The sequence below is a fragment of the Ranitomeya variabilis genome, chromosome 4, assembly GCF_051348905.1.
Source record: "Ranitomeya variabilis isolate aRanVar5 chromosome 4, aRanVar5.hap1, whole genome shotgun sequence".
Lineage (NCBI taxonomy): Eukaryota > Metazoa > Chordata > Amphibia > Anura > Dendrobatidae > Ranitomeya > Ranitomeya variabilis.
Window position 1 is genome coordinate 583,212,592 of NC_135235.1, and position 15,028 is coordinate 583,227,619.

Sequence of the window (15,028 nt, forward strand, 5' to 3'; positions counted from 1 at the left end):
GTATTTGGTAAGCTACCTATTGTTTGTTTATTCAAGCATGGCAAGTCTGTTTCATTGAGGGTTATGTGGGTGTCTCTTGCATTTTCATTGTGGGGGATTAGTCATTTGTTAGTGATGGTATGCTGTTTATATAGCCACTGAACACACTTGCACACATTTGAGTACGGTTTAAGGTTTAAACCTTATTATGAGCTTATATAATGTCTTATGTCACATGTGTGACTATTTTAATATTTTTGTTTTTTTGTGTGTCTTTTTGTATCCAATAAAATTTCTATATAATATCCATGCTTTTGTGGTGATCCCCTCCTTATGGCCTATATCTTTTTCTTGGATGATTTGGGGTTACTACTATAGGCCGTTGTTGGATCCCTTTAAGATTTTCCTGTGGTGCCCCCTCAATCTGTGTTACTTTGGAGCTACTGAGAATAGTACAGTTATGAAAGCACATTAGTAAAGACTCAAAATCACCGTATAGAAGGAACGAACTGGCACTCGCTGTCCCAATAAAAATTGTCCTTTATTATGGAGTCATGTACAAACAAGACAGGTAGACAAAAAAAGTGGTGCAAGACGATTGTTTTGCGCTTCTACAGGTCCCGCGAAACGATGGTCATCTTGAATGTATACCACTTTTTTGCCTACCTGTCTTGTTTGTGCATGACTTCATAATAAAGGACAATTTTTATTGGGACAGCGAGTGCCAGTTCGTTCGTTCCTTCTATACGGTGATTTTGGATATTTGACTGTTTTACCCTTGGAGTGAGTCTTGCCTCATTATCCCGGAGAGGAGCAGCAGTGCCGGTCTCTTGGCTTTCTTTCATGGCTTTAGAGTAGTAGAGACTGTTGTCGGGGGGATTGTGGTTATGAGGGTACTGTGGATGATGTGTTATAGGGTGACTAATATTGGTGCGGGCAGACATTGGGGGTGATGCTCTTATAGGGCACCGAGGATCATGTAGGTAATGTCGTGAACACTAGTGTCAGGGACTGATGTTCTCACTATGTGGGCATTGTGCGACCGGGCACAGCTCTCGGGAAGCCTGTCGTTCTGCGGGCCCTTCGGCATACCTCACTGAGCACACTTTTGTTATGAGGGCCTGTGGCTTAGGGCTCATTTCCACATGCGAGTCACACGTCCGTATCTCGCATGTGGAAACCAAGCTGTGGAGCCGGCACTGAGGAGCGGAGCGTGCGGCCGCATAGGAACACATGGAGCTGCACAGCTCCGCTCCAAAGTGCCGGCACCAGGGCTTGGTTTCCACATGCGAGATACGGACGTGTGACTCGCATGTGGAAATGAGCCCTTACACTGATTATGGTACTTATGGCATCACTGATGTGACGGGGCGTGAGGTGAGCAGACAGGCACTGAGGATGCTGTTTTTGTAAGTTACTTGCGTTTTTGACGTTATGATTTAGTTGTCTTTTAGTGGTTCGTCATATTTTAAATAAAGTTGTTTTGTTTTTTAAACTAACTGGTATTTGGTTTTGATAAAACTTTATTAACACAGTCATGTGCGTGTCACATGGGCCTTTCATGTATTTCTGATGGCGGAAACACAATAACCTTGCCTGTGCGTTTGTTACCTGAGGATTTTCCACATGTTTGCAGGTTTATGGTAGAAATCTGCACAAAAACCTGAGTGTATCTGAGAGAGAAATTGACATGTTGTTGACTTGAAACTCGCACCATAAGGCCGGTAATGCTTAAAAAACAAACAAAAAAAAAAAAAGTACAATGTGCATGAGACTGTTGTGTCCTCTGCTCCGGGGAACACATCATGGCCTCCTCTCCGGCCTGTCGTCACAGGCGCAGCTCGCACACACAGCTGGGAGCGGTGACCATTCCTTCCTCGTACATTGTTAGAACAACAAAGGGCTCCTTCATGGCCTGAAGTCACGTGACACCCCATAACCCCTCTTTTCTTCTCAGGCGGCCATTTTTAAACCTGGAACCCCACCCTCTGACTTTAGCTTGCGAGTAGCCGCGGAAAGGACAAGCCTGCCAGTATCGGAAATGGCCGCCCCGAGCGTCACCCTCTCCTACCTGACAAACAAAGCGTTTTGGAATGAGCCGGCGTCGTGACGTTATTGTAGCGTTTCGTGAGACAAACCAATGAGAGACGACTTTAGAAAGAAGTGCCCTCCCAGTGCTGACGTCACTACGTTTTCAGGGTATCCCTGCGCGGCGGCTTGTTTCCAGTGTGAGCTGTGTAACGGTGACCAGTATGGGAGTAACTGTGGATTCCATCTGCCCCGGGGACGGTAATGCCAGCTGTGCAAATAACGGAGGCGGGGAGACCTGTCATGTGATCTCTCATTATAACCGGGGCTAATCACAGCGGGGGAGGGGAGCAGGCATTCTACGGCCGGATATACAGTGAGACGGGGGAGGGATGCTACCTGTAGTATTATACTGTATAATGTATGTGGGTAAAGTACCTATAATAATCCAGGGAATAATGTATGGGAGAGGGGTGGGGCATATAATAATACACTGTATAATGTATGGGGGAAGAGTGGGGCATATAATAATACACTGTATAATGTATGGGAGAGTGGTGGGGCATATAATAATACACTGTATAATGTATGGGGGAAGAGTGGGGCATATAATAATACACTGTATAATGTATGGGAGAGGGGTGGGGCATATAATAATACACTGTATAATGTATGGGGGAAGAGTGGGGCATATAATAAATAGACTGTATAGTGCATGTGAGTAAAGGAGCTATAATAATCCAGATAATGTATGGAGGGAGGGGTGGGGCATGTAATACACTGTATAATGTGTGGGGCATATAATACACTGTATAATGTATGGAGGGAGGGGTGGGGCATATAATAATATAATGTATGGAGGGAGGGGTGGGGCATATAATACACTGTATAATGTATGGAGGGAGGGGTGGGGCATATAATAATATAATGTATGGAGGGAGGGGTGGGGCATATAATACACTGTATAATGTATGGAGGGAGGGGTGGGGCATATAATAATATAATGTATGGAGGGAGGGGTGGGGCATATAATACACTGTATAATGTATGGAGGGAGGGGTGGGGCATATAATAATATAATGTATGGAGGGAGGGGTGGGGCATATAATACACTGTATAATGTATGGAGGGAGGGGTGGGGCATATAATAATATAATGTATGGAGGGAGGGGTGGGGCATATAATACACTATAATGTATGGAGGGAGGGGTGGGGCATATAATATAATGTATGGAGGGAGGGGTGGGGCATATAATACACTATATAATGTATGGAGGGTGGGGTGGGGCATATAATAATATAATGTATGGAGGGAGGGGTGGGGCATATAATACACTGTATAATGTATGGAGGGAGGGGTGGGGCATATAATAATATAATGTATGGAGGGAGGGGTGGGGCATATAATACACTGTATAATGTATGGAGGGAGGGGTGGGGCATATAATAATATAATGTATGGAGGGAGGGGTGGGGCATATAATACACTGTATAATGTATGGAGGGAGGGGTGGGGCATATAATAATATAATGTATGGAGGGAGGGGTGGGGCATATAATACACTATAATGTATGGAGGGAGGGGTGGGGCATATAATAATATAATGTATGGAGGGAGGGGTGGGGCATATAATACACTATAATGTATGGAGGGAGGGGTGGGGCATATAATAATATAATGTATGGAGGGAGGGGTGGGGCATATAATAATATAATGTATGGAGGGAGGGGTGGGGCATATAATACACTATAATGTATGGAGGGAGGGGTGGGGCATATAATACACTGTATAATGTATGGAGGGAGGGGTGGGGCATATAATACACTATAATGTATAGAGGGAGGGGTGGGGCATATAATAATACACTGTATAATGTATGGGGGAAGAGTGGGGCATATAATACACTGTATAATGAATGTGGGTAAAGTACCTATAATAATCCAAGGAATAATGTATGGGGAAAGGGGTGGGGCATATAATATACTGTATGGGGGAAGAGTGGGGCATATAAATAATACACTGTATAATGTATGGGGGGGAAGGACGTATAATAATCCAGGGAATAATGTATGGGGGGGAGTGGTGGGGAATATAATACACTGTATAATGTATGGGGGGGACCTATAATAATCCAGAGAATAATGAGAGGTGGGGCATGTAATAATGATGTAAAGAAGGTTCCAATACAGTGACAGCAGAACCATCATGAAACTCTCGTGTAATGGGGAGTGCAGCTCAGGAGTATAAGGCTGTATGCACACGTTCCGGATTTTTCGCAAAAAAAACGCTCACCTTAAGCATCCTATTAAAATAATGCAATCCGCATTTTGTGTGCACATGCTGCGTCTTTTTCCTGAGCGGAAACGCATTCCGGAAAAAGAAACGCAGCATGTTCATTAATCTGCGGAATCGCGGCGATTCTGCACACATAGGAATGCATTGATCCTCTTGCTTCCCGCATGTGGCTATGCCCACCATGCGGGAAGTAAGCGGATTATGTGCGGATGGTACCCAGGGTGGAGGAGAGGAGACTCTCCTCCACGGACTTGGCACCATATCACTGTAAAAAAAAAATAGTGATATACTCACCTTCTGCTGGCCCCCGGAGTCCTCCCGCCTCTCAGCGGTGCACGCAGCGCCTTCCATTCCCAGGGATGCTGTGTGCGAAGGACCTGGGATGATGTCGCGGTCACGTGACCATGACGTCATCCCAGGTCCTTCGCACACAGCTTCCCCGGGAACGGAAGCCGCCGCGTGCACTGCTGAGAAGATCGAGGGCCGTCGGAAGATGAGAATAACCATTTTTTTTAAATTATTTTTAACATTAGCTCTTTTTACTATTGATGCTGCATAGGCAGCATCAATAGTACAAAGTTGGTCACACTTGTCAAACACTATGTTTGACAAGTGTGACCAACCTGTCAATCACTTTTCCAAGCGATGCTACAGATCGATTGGAAAACGCTAGCATTCTGCAAGCTAATTCCGCATGCGATATACCCGTGGCAGGAGTTGCGGAATTGCAAATTTCCGCGGCAATTCTGCAACGTGTGCACTTAGCCTAATGCAGGATGTAACTCAGGATCAGTACAGGGTAAGTAATGTATGTACACAGTGACTGCACCAGCAGAATAGTGAGTGTAGCTCTGGGGTATAATACAGGATGTTACTCGGGATCAGTACAGGATAAGTAATGTAATGTATGTGCACAGTGACTCCACCAGCAGAATAGTGAGTTCAGCTCTGGAGTATAATACGGGATGCAACTCCGGATCAGTACAGGATAAGTAATGTAATGTATGTACACAATGACCGCACCAGCAGAATAGTGAGTGCAGCTCTGGGGTATAATACAGGATGTTACTCGGGATCAGTACAGGATAAGTAATGTATGTATACAGTGACTCCACCAGCAGAATAGTGAGTGCAGCTCTGGAGTATAATACAGGCTGTAACTCAGGATCAGTGCAGGCTAAGTAATGTAATATATGTACACTGACTGCACCAGCAGAATAGTGAGTGCAGCTCTGGAGTATACTACAGGCTGTAACTCAGGATCAGTGCTGGATAAGTAATGTATGTACACAGGGACTCAACCAGCAGAATAGTGAGTGCAGCTCTGGGGTATAATACAGGATGTAACTCAGGATCAGTACAGGATAAGTAATGTAATGTATGTACACAGTGACTCCAGCAGCAGAATAGTGAGTGCAGCTCTGGAGTATAATACAGGATGTCACTCAGGATCAGTACAGGATAAGTAATGTATGTACACAGTGACTCCACCAGCAGAAAAGTGAGTGCAGCTCTGGAGTATAATACAGGCTGTAACTCAGGATCAGAGCAGGATAAGTAATGTAATTTATGTACACAGGGACTGCTCCTGCAGAATAAGGAGTGCAGCTCTGGAGTATAATACAGGCTTTTACTCAAGATCAGTAATTTATGTAAACTGCGACTTGGCTGTTTCTGTGATTTGTATAATAAGATTTATAAGCTGCAATTTGCTTTTGCACAACTGTTGTCATATATGCCGATGATGCCATTGGCTGTAAACTATGGCCTCTGTATAGTCCTGTGCATCTTGATATAATATAAGCATGCTGATTACCATGTCCTTGTTTCCCTCTTCAGGACAGACATTCCCAAAGAAGGGCCAGAAAGCTGTGGTGCACTATGATGGTGAGTCTGGCAATCCATGTGGAATCATATTCTGTCTGAATCTCCCATCCAACTGTAGAGAGCAATTATGTAACCTAAGTAACCAAGTGCCCCCTATTAGCTTGTCATTGATGGTCTGTAAAACTTTGTATATCCTTGGGATCCCATTAATCTGTGGTCATCACTGCATGTACGCATTGCTGAAGCCTCCTCAGTGATTTATCAGTGAATGTCCACCTTGTAGCAGCGTTCTCAGGTTCACACTCTGTGCTAATTTTTTTGCAGGGGTTAGAGCGCAGGTTTTCTAATGCAGAGCTGCGCATCTGCTACTGTGACACAAATGTGTAACCTCTGCCTGCAGGTACCACTAGGGGGAGAGTTCTGTACAGTTTTACTATGGAGTACACAATATAAATTGTATGCAGTAAGCGCCCCTAGTGGTCACATTAGGCAGACAATACCCCATACAGTCCATGGACCACAGTGGGGCTCTTTCTAGAGAAATAAAACCAGACTATATTCTGATTTTAGGCCACGTTGTACATAGAGTATTTGGAGAAATTCTCCCAATATCAAAAATGTTGTTTCTGCTCAGAAAACATATCAAGAGACTCCGTGTGCACGTAGCCGTAAACAATTTCTTTCAGTCCTGCATTAATGAAAATGATTTCCGTGAACCTGGTCCAGTTTTGCTGCACCAGAGTTGTGCAACCCTACCCCCCTGCATTCAAATTGTCTGCCGATTAGTAGGCTGCTGTGATGTCATGCGAGGTACAATGATGATGTCACGCTGGTGCATATCATAAGAGGAACGTGTATGCCAGCATGTAGGAGGTTTGCTGTGCTGTGGGCAGGCAGCCAGGGACTACTGATGTGGCTGCTGTACAAGGGTCTGGGCGGGCAGCCATGGACTACTGACGTGGCCGCTGTACAAGGGTCTGGGCAGACAGCCAGGGACTACTGATGTGGCTGCTGTACAAGGGTCTGGGTGGGCAGCCATGGACTACTGACGTGGGCGCTGTACAAATGTCTGGGCTGGCAGCCATGGACTACTGACGTGGCCGCTGTACAAGGGTCTGGGCTGGCAGCCATGGACTACTGACGTGGCCGCTGTACAAGGGTCTGGGCTGGCAGCAATGGACTGACGTGGCCGCTGTACAAGGGTCTGGGCTGGCAGCCATGGACTACTGACGTGGCCACTGTACCAGGGTCTGGAATGGCAGCCATGGACTACTGACGTGGCCGCTGTACAAGGGTCTGGGCTGGCAGCCATGGACTACTGACGTGGCCGCTGTACAAGGGTCTGGGCTGGCAGCCATGGACTACTGACGTGGCCACTGTACCAGGGTCTGGAATGGCAGCCATGGACTACTGATGTGGCCGCTGTACAAGGGTCTGCTGGCAGCCATGGACTACTGATGTGGCCGCTGTACAAGGGTCCTTTGGATCATCTTGCCCCGCTCTAGTATCGGATTATTAGCTGCTGATCTGCTCTGTTGTGTTTTCTCGGTGTCTGCTCCATTTTTTTCCAGCACAGGATGTGGCGTTTCCTGCAGTCTCCTCCGCTTCCTGCCTTGCTTCCTCTCACAAGATTTGTCCTTGTGGGTTTTTTTTATATTCCCGTTATGAACTGTGTTTGAGCAAGCTAAGAACTTTAAAAAAAAAAAAAAAAAGTCTGCCTTGAGAAGTATTAGGTTATGTGCACACGTTGCGGATTTGCAGCAGATTTCCATGCGGTGTACAGTACCATGTAAACCTATGGAAAATCAAATCCGCAGTGCACATGCTGCGGAAAAGCTGCGGTTTATTTTCCACAGCATGTCAATTCTTTGTGCAGATTCCGCAGCGTTTTACAACTGTTCTATAATTGGAATCCGCTGGTGTAAAAACGCAGGTGAAATCCGCACAAAATCCGCAGTAAAACGCAGTGCATTTTACCTGCGGATTTTTCAGAATCCGCGCTGAAAAATCCGCAATGGAATCCTCAACGTGTGCACATACCCTTAGTTGTGTACAGCTGTATCCATCCTAGACAGTCCTACGTAAACTAAACAATCTTTTCAGTCCATAATTACTACATTTCTACTACACAAACATTGTAACAAACTCAGGATAGGGGTGAGATTTATGCTGTGGATGAGTTTAACTCGCAGAGGATGCTCTCACTTGTTACAGTTGTAACTAATTAAGAGGCGACTTCAGTTTATTTTGGAAGTAAACAATAATATTTCCATTTACTGACCGGAAGCAGAGATCTTGAAAATGGTGGGGTCATTGAAGTCACCATGGTGGAGGGGGTGTTCAGTGTATGTTCACTTTGATGGGATCTGAGCTGCATTACCTGCAGACAGCCACTAGGCGGTGTGCTGTTTTCGTTTTGTACAATGTATCTCCTCCGGATGCTTTACTTGGTAACAGCTGATCGTGGGGCCGCCGGTTTTCAGACCCCCTTTGGTCAGAAATTGGTGACTTATATGTTGACAGATCTTCAGAAGGAATCAAAGAAAGCGGTTTTATAAATTCTCTCTCCATGTTAGGGTATCTCCCAGATGGAAGGAAGTTTGACTCTTCCCGTGATAGGAATAAGCCCTTCTGTTTCTGCGTTGGAAGGAATGAAGTGATCCGCGGCTGGGAAGAAGGAGTGGCACAGGTGTGGAGGCTTTTTACCCCCAGGTTTCCTATGTTGTGTGTAGATTCCTTGTAAACTTGCTCCTTTGCTTTTCATATTACAGATGAGCGTTGGTCAAAGAGCACGTCTGACTTGTACCCCTGATTATGCATATGGCTGCACAGGTCACCCTGGCATCATCCCTCCAAATGCCACCCTTATCTTCGATGTGGAGTTGCTGCGATTGGAGTGAGGGTCACTCTGACCCTAGAGTGTAGGTAAAAGGGTCACCAGTGCTTCATGTCTGGTGAAAAGCAATGAAATATGCATCTCTATAATATATATAGGTTTTTGTTCACCATTTTACTAAATTATACTCCACAGCTACATTCACTATTCTGGCTGTTACTGGAAGTCAGTAAGATTGTCTTCAGACATCCACTATCCATTCCTATAATACAGGGAGCAGTTAGCTTTCCCTAAGTTAGATGACTGACGTTTCTGTTTTAATGATGACCCTTTTCAGAATGCAGATCACAAAATTTTGTGCACTGAACAAGCAGTGCATGCTGGGAGATGTCAGCTCTGAAGCTTGGAGAGTAGTTAGTGCCCAGTACATTATGTAACACAGGTTCAGTACAATATCAGTGACACATGTACACAGTGACTTCACCAGCAGAATAGTGAGTGCAGCTCTGGAGTATAATACAGGAGGTAACTCAGGATCTCAGTACAGGATAAGTAATGTAATGTATGTACAATGTATGGGGCAGCACAGTGGCGCAGTGGATAGCACAGCAGCCTTGCAGCGCTGGAGTCCTGGGTCCAAGCCCCACTAAGGACAACATCTGCAAAGAGTTTGTATGTTCTCTCCGTGTTTGCGTGGGTTTCCTCCGGGTACTCCGGTTTCCTCCCACATTCCAAAGACAGGGATAGGGAATTTAGATTGTGAGCCCCAACGGGGACAGTGACGATAATGTGTGTGCAACCTGTAGAGCGCTGCGGAATATGTTAGCGCTATATAAAAATAAAGATTATTTATTATTATGTACACAGTGACTGCACCAGCAGAATAGTGAGTGCAGCTCTGGAGTATAATACAGGAATGTAACTCAGGATCAGTAGAGGATAAGTAATGTATGTACACAGTGACTTCACCAGCAGAATACTGAGTGCAGCTCGGGAGTTTAAAGGGAACCTGTCACACCCCCCGGCATTTGTAACTAAAAGAGCCACCTTGTGCAGCACTAATGCTGCATTTGGACAAGATGGCTCTTTTAGTTATGCTCCTTGCATACGCTGAAATAAACACTTATAAAATGTGCCCCCTCATACCGTGAAATCACCAGGGAGGCGGGACTTTCCTTCCTAATCAGACGCAGCACAGCCGTCATTCATGTCCCCTTGGCGCCGCCTCCTCAGCGTTGTTTGAATCTGTCCTGGAGCCTTGGGCATGCGCAGTTAGCGCTGCCCGTCTTCTGACATCATTTGATGTCAGGCTGACTGCGCCTGTGCGGCCGCGCTGCCCGAGATCCCGCCCCGCAGTGTCTTCTGATTTATTGATACTGCGGGGCTGAGATTCATGGGCATGCGCAGTGCATATCTTCGCCTCTCACTCATCTCCCTCCACCTTCTTCAGACTGTGTGGCGTCAGCTGATCCCTAATCGCCGAGGCATGCGATTAGGAAGGAAAGTCCCGCCTCCCTGGCGATTTCATGGTATGAGGGGGCACATCTTATAAGTGTTTATTTCAGCGTGTGCAAGCATAACTAAAAGAGCCACCTTGTCCAAATGCAGCATTAGTGCTGCACAAGGTGGCTCTTTTAGTTACAAATGCCTGGGGGTGACAGGTTCCCTTTAATACAGGATGTAAGTCAGGATCAGTACAGGATAAGTAATGTATGTACACAGTGACTGCACCAGCAGAATAGTGAGTGCAGCTCTGGATACAGGATGGAGCACAGGATTTGTGTTCCTAGAACAGTTATCAGCTTTCTCCATAAGTGACTTTTCTACTTCCACCTCTCCCCCTTAGAGGATATACTTTGGAACTACTTCCACATTTTTTGTCTGACTGTCTCTTCTGATTTTTCTTTAAGGTGCATCCGATGACTATACTACCGTGTGAACAGAGTGCAGAACACAGTGGACACAAAACCTGCCCTATTACCCTCCACACTTCCACATGCTGCCTTCTTGCCTTCCTATTTTAGGGCATTACTGTGCAATCACATCGGATGCTGTTATGAAGGGGGTAAGGTGGCTGCACCAGTTACTGCCCTTCCCTCCAAGCCGGTAAAGTCAGAGCTCTGTAAAGCAAGTAACATTTGTTACTTTGATCACCTCCTGAAGATGCCCCCCTGATGCCAGCCTAATAAATGCACTGGAGGGATGAGGACAGCACTCGTAATGTACCCTCTAACCATTCCAAAGCCGTCTGCCCGAGCACTGCCCAGCCTGCCAAATGTCATTCCAGCTCTGCAGTGCCACGTCTGCTTTTTCCCTTATGTGGCAGGGTTCTGTCCTGTCTGTGCCGCATGCAGCCCCCACCTCACACTGTCACATTAAACAGCTTTTCTCTATCTATGGAGGTCTCGTGTCTCTGCTGACGCCACAATAAAGAATCTGTTTCCTGACAACCTCCAGTGTATATTACATTTATTATATTTTTGCGCATGTGTTGTGAATGATGATACTCGGTATAAATGGCATCTGAAAGTCAGAAGGATATGGTGGGTGACTCATTGGCGTCTATTTATTCTCCCATTATAGCCTGTCATATCTGACAGCTCCAATCACTGCCCAGCTGTTCTAAATGGCCCGATTTTAGATAATGGGTGGTGGAGTCACAGTTGTACCAAACATGCCACCAGATCATTGCTGCAGTAGCTAGGTGGCATGTTTGGTCTGGCCCTATTTGCAGCAGTATCCATGCCGTGAATCTTATTAGTGATGTATAGAAGTACACCACTGTAGTCCCATACCTATTCTTCATTGCAATGGTCAGCAGTCCTGGACTTCCATTTTCCATTACTGTTTTAAATGGACCTGACCATTTTACAGTCTGCTGGGAGAAGATCATACGTACCTAAGTCGACAAAGCTTTTGCACCAGAATATTGCTTAAAAAAGGCTTTGGAAACACAAGGCTATGCTAAAACAGTGACTTTTGGTATTTTCGTGCCATTTTCTCCCAGCTACGACAAAGTGGGCAAACCTTCGTTGTCGAATGCATGACAAGCAGCAGCGTTCCTTACGCCACAGAGCTCATTTCAGTCCCTAATTGGAGTAATATTTGTGTCGAGGCGCACGCTCGATTCTTAGTAAGGAATCCAGCATCTCACACTCCACCTCACCCCCTTATCAAAACCGGTGTGAAAATTGGGGCCTATGACTACTAAAGGGTACCTGTCAGCTGATTCACGCTGTGCAATATACTAAGAAGATCTGGCCAGAGACCATAGTGAAAGACAAGTCCCTGGACGGCTTTTCCAAGCATCGACGCTGATGACTGGCAGAACTCTCCCAAAACGAGAGACCTATAAATCACCTTACATGGGGAATAGTGAAGCCATCTGGGGGCAATGTCAGACCTTTTTAATATATTCTTGTTGCAATTGTGCAGCAAGCTCTGATTTGGGCTGCCCATGGTTTGGGCAGTATGAATCAGCTGGCAGGCTGCCTTTACGCTACATAAAGGGTTTTCCAAGCATGTCATATTTAAGAGGTATCCTTATCGATCATTAAAGAAGCACTCCTCACATCAACTTTTTTACCTCTTAATATAAAGCAGTCATTATATAGCACTGTGTATTTACAATTGCTTATTTTACCTTTCTACCCAGGTACGGTAATTATTTTTTTCTATGCTCTATGTAGAAACAGGAAGTTTATTGTCCATTCATTTATCATCCCGGTTTTCAACTTCTGACCAGCTGCTCCAAACACCCCCCGCCATAGACTTTTCCATTGACTCATGGCTTTGCAGACAAAATTGACCTCCTGTTTAAAAAAGGTTTAATATATTCAGTTTGATACAGTTTTTATGAGAAGAAAAGAAAGAAAAGATGTTACAGCATAGTGGAGGGGATTTAATGAAATCCCGTCTCCACTGTGCATTAAAAAAAGCATGTGTTTTTCCCGCAAAAACGCACATGCGTTGCGTTTTTTCGGAACGCAGCATGTCCTTACAATGAGCAAAACACGCAGGAACACCGCAGGTGACCTGCCAGTGACCTCAGGTGCAGATTTGGTCAGAATTTTACCTGCATAAAATCCTGACCAAAGCCTGAAGCAAACCTGACCGTGGACACATACCCTAAGGAAGGTGAATTAAGTCTCTGGCTACCATTTCAGGATAAAATCCCCAGCAGCCATTCAGTCTACAGCCAGTCTGGTTGTGGTGAACAACACCGCTAACAGAAGATGCAAAAAAAAAAAGAAGAGGATACCTTACAGGACAAATGCCAGTACCTGCACAAAAAAAAAAAAAAAAGCAAGATTTCCCTATAGCAAAGATTCATCTCCCTAGTGCTGTATCTGACATCGGAACAAAAAAAATCGGAACAAAAAAAAAACAAAAACACCAGGTTCAGAAGAACAGCTGCATATGCACCATGTAAAATAAAAATTACATATTTATGAGAGACAGGTTCTTTTTAAAACCAGGGCTCATGCAGGCAACCCTTAATAAGACAACCAATGAGGAGTATGGCACCCATTTAATTTAGAGGGAATTTCGGAAGGGCTCTGGTAGAATTTGCAGGAGATATTCTTCCATATACGTCAAAGTACAATTTCTCTGGTCCCCAACCTTTCTTACCTCGAGAGCCACAATCCGTTCTCAGAGATCGGTAGCAAACCAACCCCCACTGTAATATCACCCAGGACCCCAATTACTGATATAAATGACAGACTGCTTCTCCACAGAAAGCACTTCGTGTCACCCTCCATTATAGTCGGTATGCTTACATGCAAAGGTTACCACTTTACTCCTGTGCAGGGCAACTCACAAAAGTAACCATGTAGAGAACTTCTCTTCACAGCAGTGTGCTAGATCTGGTGCTAAATGCACCAAGCTGGCAGACAGCCATGAGCCACATCATATGTAGCTAGAACCACATGTGGCTCCCAAGCCACAGGTTGGAGACCCTTGCCATACAGCGACATGTGCCAACTGCTCCATAATAGGGACCGACAGTGTCTCCATGTCAGGACAGAATGGGAATTGTAATTATGCAACAGGACCACATATATATATATATATATTACTACAGACCAAACGTTTGGACACGCCTCATTTAAAGGATTTTCTGTATTTTCATGACTATGATAATTGTAAATTCACACTGAAGGCATCAAAACTATGAATTAACACATGTGGAATCATATACTTAACAAAAAAAAGTGCGAAACAACTGAAATTATGTCTTATATTCTAGGTTCTTCAAAGTAGCCACCTTTTGCTTTGATGACTGCTTTGCACACTCTTGGCATTCTCTTGATGACCTTCAAGAGGTAGTCACCGGAAATGGTCTTCACTTCACAGGAGTGCCCTGTCAGGTTTAATAAGTGGGATTTCTTGCCTTATAAATGGGGTTGGGACCATCAGTTGTGTGGTGCAGAAGTCTGGTGGATACACAGCTGATAGTCCTACTGAATAGACTGTTAGCTGCTTTTTTTCTTGCCATAATACAAATTCTAAGTAAAGAAAAACGAGTAGCCATCATTACTTTAAGAAATGAAGGTCAGTCAGTCCGAAAAATTGGGAAAAATTTGAAAGTGTCCCCAACTGCAGATGCAAAAACCATCAAGCGCTACAAAGAAACTGGCTCACATGAGGACCGCCTCCGGAAACGAAGACCAAGAGTCACCTCTGCATCTGAGGATAAGTTTATCCGAGTCACCAGCCTCAGAAATCACAGGTTAACAGCAGCTCAGATTAGAGACCAGGTCAATGCCACACAGAGTTCTAGCAGCAGACACATCTCTACAACAACTGTTAAGAGGAGACTTTGTGCAGCAGGCCTTCATGGTAAAATAGCTGTTAGGAAACCAGTGCTAAGGACAGGCAACAAGCAGAAGAGACTTGTTTGGGCTAAAGAATACAAGGAATGGACATTAGACCAGTGGAAATCTGTGCTTTGGTCTGACGAGTCCAAATTTGAGATCTTTGGTTCCAACCAGTGTCTTTGTGCGACGCAGAAAAGGTGAACGGATGGACTATACATGCCTGGTTCCCACCGTGAAGCA

General features: G+C 45.1%; 1 protein-coding gene across 2 annotated transcripts; it reads left to right on the plus strand.

Annotated features, from left to right (window-relative positions):
* The first annotated feature begins 2,008 nt into the window (after nt 1-2,008).
* FKBP1A (FKBP prolyl isomerase 1A) lies at nt 2,009-11,416 on the plus strand. 2 transcript variants are annotated; one of them, XM_077253020.1, is made up of 5 exons: nt 2,009-2,268; nt 6,143-6,190; nt 8,707-8,819; nt 8,902-9,055; nt 10,877-11,416. In XM_077253020.1, exons 1-4 carry the CDS (start codon nt 2,232-2,234, stop codon nt 9,028-9,030), a joined length of 327 nt encoding a protein of 108 aa, XP_077109135.1. In that variant the 5' UTR covers nt 2,009-2,231; the 3' UTR covers nt 9,031-9,055; nt 10,877-11,416. The 2 variants fall into 2 exon arrangements, with proteins under 2 accessions (XP_077109135.1, XP_077109134.1); XM_077253019.1 differs by having other exon boundaries at nt 2,126-2,268; nt 8,902-9,051.
* Nucleotides 11,417-15,028: the final 3,612 nt, after the last annotated feature.